Source organism: Paramormyrops kingsleyae, chromosome 14, assembly GCF_048594095.1.
Source record: "Paramormyrops kingsleyae isolate MSU_618 chromosome 14, PKINGS_0.4, whole genome shotgun sequence".
In the NCBI taxonomy this organism is placed as follows: domain Eukaryota; kingdom Metazoa; phylum Chordata; class Actinopteri; order Osteoglossiformes; family Mormyridae; genus Paramormyrops; species Paramormyrops kingsleyae.
Genome location: NC_132810.1, coordinates 20,145,240 through 20,154,850, shown reverse-complemented (window position 1 = coordinate 20,154,850; position 9,611 = coordinate 20,145,240). Strand labels below are relative to the sequence as shown.

General features: G+C 40.8%; 1 protein-coding gene across 4 annotated transcripts; it reads left to right on the top strand.

Annotated features, from left to right (window-relative positions):
• On the top strand, nt 1-7,773 carry LOC111857889 (transcriptional activator Myb-like). Of its 4 annotated transcripts, none has more exons than XM_023839113.2 (13): nt 1-158; nt 1,184-1,301; nt 1,559-1,630; nt 1,922-2,014; nt 2,118-2,338; nt 2,458-2,674; nt 4,072-4,137; nt 4,414-4,509; nt 5,662-5,913; nt 6,738-6,793; nt 6,915-7,023; nt 7,176-7,287; nt 7,441-7,773. In XM_023839113.2, exons 1-13 carry the CDS (start codon nt 13-15, stop codon nt 7,464-7,466), a joined length of 1,584 nt encoding a protein of 527 aa, XP_023694881.1. In that variant the 5' UTR covers nt 1-12; the 3' UTR covers nt 7,467-7,773. The 4 variants fall into 4 exon arrangements, with proteins under 4 accessions (XP_023694881.1, XP_023694882.1, XP_023694880.1 ...); XM_023839114.2 differs by having other exon boundaries at nt 4,414-4,518; nt 6,975-7,023; XM_023839112.2 differs by having other exon boundaries at nt 4,414-4,518.
• The last annotated feature ends 1,838 nt before the right edge of the window (nt 7,774-9,611 follow it).

The following is a 9,611-nucleotide window of genomic DNA, read 5'->3' as shown; positions in this document are numbered from 1 at the left end:
TGTAGACTGCGGATGTGTACGCGGCGGATGGGAGGTGACTTTTCGGCGAGGGGACCTGTTCATGTCGCTCCCCTAAAGCGGAGCAAGCAGCTTCTCCTCTGCACTCCACTCCCACAGCGGGGACGCGACGTCACGATGGCTCAGCGACAAAGGCGCAGGTACGGTGACTGCAGCCGCTCTCTCCGTGCATGGAAGTGAAGGGATCCTTTTGACAGGCAGAAAAGCAAGTGCTTTCTGTTTTGTTTTTTTTATTCGTGGTGGAAAAAAGTTAGAAATCGTTATTTCAATTGGTTAGGATTCTAAAATATCAGCGGAACTACTCTGATTTAAATTTTATAGTTTCCAATTTAATTATTATAAACGTGTCCCGTATTGTTTTACAGTGGAAGTTGAATATTCTTTGACCGGAAAACAATCGCACCTATTGCAATTGCCACTATACTGTAATTTAATGTGAACGTAAAATACGAAGATGTTTGGGAAAAACCCTAAATATGACATACAACCTCTCCAGGCGTATGGGTGCCAGCCGCTCTCTGCAGTGTTTATAAACCGTATTTTTAAAGCCTTCTTGCCGGCTTTACTTTCCGATAACATTTCATGAATCTACGAAATTGGTATTGCGATGGTATATGGTTTCGTATCCATGTTTGTTTATTAATACAAGTTCTGGCATTCCGAATAGAAATACATCTAGCGCGTGTTTTCAAACGCAGGAAAGAATTACTTAATAATCTAGGGGAAACTGACCTACTTATCTGTGCACGAAACTTGGTCTGTATACTTTTATTATGGTCTTTTAATGCATTTCCATAAGTTAATACTATTCAGGATATTGCACGTGCATGAAAGTAGTACTACTTGATAACGAAATACATATACAGTATGGGTGCAGTAGGTATGATATGTTTCTAAATACTTTTTCATTTACCTGTATGATGCATGCGTCCTCTAGTGAAATGAAGTCGGCTATGTCAAAATTAGACCGAACTTGGAAAATTACAAAACAGCTCCATCCTGCATGTATCGAACGAATGCGTAAACTTCACAGTAGAAACTTTACATGCCGTATCTGTTTCTTTCTTTTTTTTGGTCTAAGATTTGCAAGGTATCATTCTCGCTTTTGTTTTTGCCCCTGTATGGGCTCCATTTTCCCTCACGGCTCACCGTTTCTGTTGATCAGTGTTTACAGTAGTGAAGACGATGATGAAGAAACGGAGCTGAACGGGCTGGACCCTGATGTCCCAGTAACCAAGAATGGGAAGCACAGCGTAGGGAAGACTCGGTGGACTCGTGAAGAAGTAAGAAAAGGCTCTAATGGACTTTTGCTGGGATTATACTGCAACATTTGTAATGGCTACACAAAAGTGTTCTACTACACATTCATATGATCCTTCGTGTGAGTATGGCGGGGATGCATTAATATAGAGGAGGTAGCCCGGTCCTGTGTGTTATGCTTGTTGTCTCTTTACCGAAACCATTTGTCCTGTTCCATTTAGTGTGGTCCATAGCAATTCATTGCTGTCACTGTCTGCACCTTTGACTGCTTTCCCCGTAGGATGAAAAACTAAGGAAGCTTGTGGAGAATCATGGATCTCAAGACTGGAAGCTTATTGCAAGTTTTATGCCTGTAAGAACTACTGTGCTTTTATGATGATCATCACACACGACTGTGTGGGAGACATCTTGGTTCATTTGGTGTGTATTACTAGGTGCAGAATACAAAAGGCAACACATTTTTTGTAATCGCCATGTCTACGTCTAGTGTTAAGTTACGTCAGCCTCTTCAAATTATACTACATGCAATGCACAAGAGTGATATGGGTGTGGCCATGTTGGGAGAGAGTCTAAGAATGGTTTTTGATTTCTCTAGTGCTTCAAACTTTGGCATGGAAAAAAATAACTTGTGTTTGTCCTGAAGAACCACACAGACGTACAGTGCCACCACCGATGGCAGAAAGTCTTGAATCCAGAACTCATCAAGGGTCCTTGGACTAAAGAAGAAGATAAAAAGGTCTGCATATTTAAATAACCAGCCACTTAATGCTCATTAAAAGCTTCTGAATTCAAAGGTGTTGATGGCACCTTAAGATCTGGGTTCATCACGTGTCATGCAGGTGATCGAGCTCGTCCAGAAGTACGGCCCCAAGCGGTGGTCCGTCATAGCCAAGTACCTGAAAGGCCGTATCGGTAAACAGTGCCGGGAACGGTGGCACAACCACCTGAATCCCGAAGTGAAGAAGACGTCCTGGACGGAGAAGGAGGACCAGATCATCTACCAGGCTCACAAGAAGCTGGGGAACCGATGGGCAGAAATAGCCAAACTTCTGCCTGGAAGGTTGGGGATGTTCCTGCAGCTATTCAGCATCAACAGAAAATATCAACGGCCCACTGTTATAAGGGTGAAATCTTTTTTTGTTTTTATCGTAAGTATGTTTTTGTTTTTTTTTTGCACAGGACTGATAATGCTATTAAGAATCACTGGAATTCCACCATGCGACGGAAGGTTGAGCAGGAGGGTTATCTGCAACACTTGCCCAAAGCTGACTTGCTACATGCAGCCCTAAACTACACCAAAGCAGACCATATAAATGGTTTCGCTCATTACTCTTCTACGTTGAAGTTCCTTGCACAGTCTCCCCTTGAGTTCTATCACGGTGCAGGAACAAAACAGGTAAAGTGTCTTTCCCATTGATTATTTGTAATAATATGTCATTCTAACGCAGTTAACCTGAAGAACATAAAATTCACGTGTCATGTTTTATTCATCCTTCAAATTTTCAGCTATATTGTTGTCTAACTATCACTATTGCTGTTTGTTTCGTTTTACTCTTCTGTTTTTGCCTTCTGATTATACATTTGCATTACATTTACTTTATTTCACGGACACTTTTGTTCAGAGTGATGTATGGAGTGAGACAAATAGCAGATTACAAATAAGAGTGCTACGAAGGACACAACTAGGCATAAGTGCAGCTAGGTTGAGCTTCCAATGAATGCCCAGGTACAAGAGTAAGCAGCACTGGTGCAAGAGCTATACAAATTACAAAAGAGTGATACCTTAGGTAGTGAACAGGAAACCATGATTTTTAAGATTGCAGTCCAGTAATTATCAGGCTTTTTGGGCTCTCCAGAGGATTGGAGGACTGATGATGTCATCGTATTTTGCTGTTAACTTGTGCTCTGTCGAGCAGGATATTGTAACTCAGGGACAAATGCTGGCTTGTCAAAGCAGGGAACGCAGTTGATGACCCAGGGTGGTCATGTTTGGACACACAAATGACCTCCATTCTGTTATGTTTCCACCAAAACCATTTCTCTGTTGGAACCAAGCTCTGTTAGAGGTACTCCTGAGGTATCACCATGCCAACATGCATCTGACTTGGTTGAAAAAAATTAATACTTTGTTAAGATTGTTAGATGGGTTTGTGTATAGCAACGCAGTCATGGTTAAACCTCTAAAGATCAACTTTTTCCTCATGTTTTTGCCGATTTGTAACAGTTGGTCACAATCCACACGTTTCCTCTTTCCTATTTGCCTGTCAATCAAACGCCGTTCCAGTGTTTCAGTTTTTAATTGTGCATTTTTCCTTTTTGCTTTTCAGTGATAGTTTCTTTTATTTTACCCTAGCTGACATTCACAGTAGTTCCTGTTGCCTCTTCAGCCGTTTTCACTTACATTGTCTGACTTGAGGTGCTATTTTTATTTTTTTTTTACATACTCAAAGATCAGAGATATGGAAAGATCAGCAGATTTTACACCCCGGTTATGTGTGTGACACGGTCATGTCACATCCAGCAAAAGCTGCCTGGCAGTTCAAGATCGTTCGAGTTCGTTTTTTTTTTAAGCTTGTAATACAGTATATATGTAACTATGGTATTATTACTCCCGTATTTTAATTTACATGAGGTTTCGCACTGCTCTGACCTGTATTGTTAAACAAAATGTGTAATGCACCATGCTTGTGCATGACATGTTACACAAGATTTCTCTTTTTTAGTGGCGCATTTAGGAAATCTCAGCTAGCTGCCTCTTCGTCTGCCCCTTTTCACTTTTGATTCTCTCCCCAGTTGCCTTTTCCTGCTGGGACGTACATGAACGCCAATGTTCCGCAGCCTGGAACTGCCGCAATACAAGTAAGACGAGTTATTTGGATTAAACTAATAGCGTTCGATGTACCATACCAGGAAAATGGAGTTGCTTTAATGTAAAGTGACAAAATAACATATAGATGTGGGTGGAGTAAGCAGGAAAAACAAGCTCTACCAAACATCATTGCTCTCTATTATTTCTATTGTAAATAAGACAACATAAACTTTAATTTAATTTATTAAGAATAGAGCTTGGCGGGATGATGTCTGGTGACATTCCGGAATAGGGTGCTCACTTTCCTCCCTGGACTCTAATTGCAGAGACACTATGACAGTGAAGATCCAGACAAGGAGAAAAGGGTCAAGGAGATCGAACTGATCCTGATGTCCGCCGAGAATGAGCTGCGATGGCAGCAGGTATTACCGGTGAGAGAGATTCCTGCACAACCCATCGTACTGCCATGCTGAGGCATCATAAGAGAAACGACTTATTTAATAGTTTATAAAACTGCACATGGGTCTTGGTTATAAGTGGTCTGTTTGTTTTAGTATTTGTAGTTTCTTTTGATTTACCTAACATGGATGTGACTTGTTTCCTTTCTCACAATTGAAGCAATACTGTATTTTTGTCAAACTTAGCATAATATGTAGTATTTTTGGGTCACCTAAGTATGCATGCTATTCTTACGTTAGTTTCTTGCAGGCATATAAGATTTACGTAATAGATAAAGTATTTACTTGCACATCTATGATATTAGAGTCCAGCACCACCCAGAATGCAGTTCAGTTAGAAAGCAAGATGGTGATGGGAACATGTGACTGTCTGATGGTCACTGTACAGTAGCTAACAGCCTGTGCAGTGCCTTCTCCAGTGTACAAGCTTGCTAGATCAGTTTTCCTTCCTTATTGTTTATGCAACTTCAGTAACTTACTCTGTACACTTTTGAGGGGAGTTTAATTGGGCTTGAGTGGGGGGATTTTCTGAAAAAGTAATTCTAGCACCATTTTTTGTGGGAAGTTCTCCTCCCACACTTGGTGACAGGCATGTCACACAGCGGACAGCAGCTCAAGGTCTTTTCCATTTTTGTTTTTCTTGCAGATGACTAATAGAATCACTTTTTTAAAAGGTCAAGTTGCCGTAAAATGTACAACATCATGTGTGTTTCTTCATATTACTCTTCTTCCTGAATCCAGTGAAATGAAACCTGTCTCAGCTAAATAAATGCATCAGGAGGAGGATTGTCATGGCTGACCACCAAGCTGTGCTCACTGTTTCAGTTTTACTGTATGATTTGACTGAAGGATGTCGAATACTGGGTAGTTTTTTCTTTTTGCACGAAGAAATGTTTTATCGATCAATTAGCCAGCCACAGATGGCTAAAATAGCGTAGTAATGGGCACTAACTCCAACTGAAAGCTGATTGGTCCCCAGAGTGCCGCTCCCCTGTCACTCACCGATTCAAATATTTTATAGGCTAATGGTAATGTTGACCCTCACCCTGAACAATCATAAAATCCCCCCTTGTGTAGTAACTTAGTATCCCTCTTTTTTTGCTGTCATCTCTTCAGAGACAAATGAATGACTATCCTGAGTGGAACAGGGTGACCTTTCTTGATGGCACACGGACTCACAGGGAGGGACGGACAGCTTCCTCCCTTGGCTTCCCGTACTGGTGGGACGTCCCAGCTTCGCCTCTGGATTACGGCTGCCTTCCGGAGGAGAGTGCCTCCTCGGCCCGGAGCATGGCTGACATCCACTGCGGTGGCCGGGCCGTCTGTCAACCCCCCCTCCCCAAGAACACGGAGTCCTCCATTGATTCTGTACGTTTCCCATTTTTATCATCCCTCTTCAGAGTTTTCCAACTTAGCCAGTTTCGCAGGTGTAAGATGATGGATGTTGAATGAATGAATGAATTTTTACTCTGGTTCTTTTATAGTAACTTCAAAATCATAATAATTTCCTCATACAAATAAAATCCAACAATAGCTGAGAAACAGAAAGGTTTAGGCTGAAGCCCAAGCTCATTTTTGCCTACCCTGTACTTTCAAACCAAAATGACAATTATAAACAGCAGCTAAAAGTACAATACAATACAAAACAATGTTCATTTGCTAGCCAAAATTGTTTTCTGAATGGCAAAAAAAAACCACTCAGCATTGTTAGAAATTTTGCATTCCATTCTTTTATCATATATTACAGTTCATTCATTTCATCCATCCATTTTTGCAACCACTTTCAATACATAACTCATGGCCAGCATATCCCAAGAGACTCCAGAGATATGACAGGTTACACTCTGGATGGGATGCCAGTCCATTGCGGGGCCCAGACCCGCTAACAAGGACTCGCTAAGTGAAATTCAGGGACATGGATTCACAGATATCCCCTTTGGATCATGTGAGGTGTTTACATTTGCATGATTGCCATACGCATGCTTTCTGTTTCCTTCTACACATGGAATGGAGTCATAAATCAGGCCTATGAACTGGGAGATGACAGGAGTACCTGATGTGCCACAGAACTGCCCAAACATTAAGATTAATAATGCATTTAATGTAGCATTTGTTTTTTAGACCTATACAACTACCTATACCAACACTACGATTTGTGAAATTTGTATTGTATCGTTCTTTGTCATCTTCAGATCTTCACTAGTCGGGACCACCCCCCATCATCCCTTGCTGTTGGGAGCACCCAAAGGTCATCACCCTCTACATGCGTCATGTCTTCAAAATACAATTGACTTACACCCTGGTTGTAAAAGCCACTTGCTTGATCCACTCCGAATCTCTTGTGACGTTCTCTCCTTGTTGAAACTCAGAATGGCGAACATTCAGCGGTCGGTAATTGAGATGCCCCTCTCCAATTCCTCTCCCATCAGTCCGGTGCTGGATCTTGCCGAAATGGAGTATGGATCCTTAAAGATGCCGGTGAGAGCCTTAAGGCATTTTGCCTTTCATTGGCACATTACTGCTCATAAAGTTCCTAACCAGGCATTCAACACTGTAGCATTTTTAGAAATCACTCTTTTTCTGCCTAATATTAAGTAAACTAATGATTGAGATTTTATTTTCACACTCAGTCCCAAAATCTACACCTTAAAGCGAACCTAATTAAAGATGAATCTACTGGATCTGAAATAGCTACAGGGATCCAAGCCGACAGCCCAACTCTTTTGAAAAAAATTAAACGAGGTATGATTTTTTTTAATACATTTGTGCTGCTGAAAATAACTGATATTTCTTAAGGATAAATTCGATTTCGAAAAAACAACTTGTGTTTAGTACTCAGTTAAAATACACCTTCCACATGAGGCTAACCCTTTCACTCGTGTTGCGTTCATGCAGGAAGGAGTGATGTTTCAAAAGACTGACAGTCATTGGACCAGGAACCTGGATCCTGACTTGGGCGAGGCGTAGCCTTAAGTATTTATGAATGAAGCATTAAGAATGTTAGAACATAATGATTTGAAATGATTACCAGAGCTTTATACCATACCAAATAAAGGCAAATGTCAAAGATGTATAGCTAATTCCACCAAAAATGACATTGTGTATATGATGAATATCATTTCTGATAGCTTCTTGAAGTTTTGTCATAAATTTGGCCATAGATTGTACTGTATGGGAAAAATGTTGAACTGTTCATATTTTTATAAAACCAATAAAAGGTAAAGTATTGTTTTGTGACTGTGAAATTTAATATGATTCATAATTTCCTGTATTAGAACATTTTAAATGTTTATGTTCAAAAGAAGAGGAAGGGGAACTACCATACTATAAATTTGTAAAAGACACCGCGCTCTCGTGAAACCTGAACTGTTACTGTTATTTAGTGCCTTTCCTGTGTGGCACAGAGCAGTGGGCTTTACCTCGTTCACCTCAGGAAGCTGCAGCTATGGATTAAACGCTGCACCTCAACTCTGTAATCTATAGTGAAAGGGAGATGAATCTTGTGGGGCGACGGAGATGAGATGGACCAGCAGGATCAGATCAGAAAACAAAGGACCAGAGGAACCGGTGGAGCTTGATGTTCTTGCTTGGCCCACCAGTTCAATGTCTTTGAAGGGAGAAGTGTGTGATAATTTGATCGCTCAATGCTGTGTGTAATACTTACTGCAGCAGGAGTTACTAGTGCTTATTTCATAATAAAGTTATTTTTGAATTTCGTCGGACATGTGTATATATTTTCACAGTTTTGTTGTGCTGGGTCCTGCCACATAGCATCAAGCTCCTAAAACGTTTGTTGATTGCAAAAAAAGTATTGTGCTTTTTCTTGCCACTGTCCAAGTTGATTTAGGTAGATTGTCACCGATATTCTCCCTTAGCTTGCACTTGTATGTCTTCCCATGATGCACTGGTGTCCTTGCTGTGGTGTGCAATACCTGGCACTCTTCCTTTCCCAGGATTTCTCTCAAGGCTCTACTGCACTGGATATCCATTAGATGGATATATTTACTGGTCATAGCTATGGCTGCTTCTCTTTATCATTAGCAGATTTACATTATATATAATATTTATATATAAAGATTTATACACAAATCTGGGTCATTATAAAACAAATACCCTTCTATTGCAAGATCAAAGGACTAGGTACTACCAGCGCAAGCACACACACACACACACACACACATATATATATATGATATGCAGTTGTCTTTTCTATGTCTATATATTTTATATAGCCCTTATGTTTTAGGTGATTTCATAATTATTCCACTTTTTCTTCAGAAACTTTGCCTGTCATCAGGAACCTAAGCATTTTTTGCCAAGTGCGATCACTAGTGACTTCCCTACAGTACATTTCACTTTTGCTTTGAATATTGACATTCCCTTAAACCTGTATTGCTGTCATTCTTTCCTGGTGCCATTCCCTCACACCTCATCACTTCCCCTGGGTGGGCTGCTGTCTGGGAGGGGGCATCTTTGGTTTCCACACCCACACCCCCATTTGGAGAATCCCATGTAGGACAGCTTGGGCAGTAGTTGTGGCTTCTAAGCTGTGGGCAGGGTTCTCTTCAGTGGTGCTGTCACAGTGAATACTTGGGGACTGGTTCTTCTCAGTTTACTGAACAGCGGTCTGTTTGTTTGGGGAATTGGAGCATAAATAGAACAGCAAAACCCCACTCTTAAGGAGCCTTTTCACTACCTGCTCACCATCTAACACGCTTTGACTTTGTGGGTCTCCACTGCTTCGGCTGGGAGTTAAATACGAGCCCATCAATTAACTTTAGGCCATTATTTTCAATACTTGGTTGCTCTACATGATTGCTCAAAGGTTGCCCTTTTTTAACCATGATACCAATATCTGTATAAATCCCAAATCAATACTGTAAAACATTCTCATTTAAATATATTACTAAACTCCTTTCAGTGCATGGATTCTGATATTCATTTGGCTTCAGCTGTCACAGAATGTCACCAATACACTCACGTTAGACTTCTATTTTGTGTTTGTTCTGTCCGTCATTTAGCCTAGCCTACGTTTTGTCACCGAGTAATTTAGTAAAGGGATATGA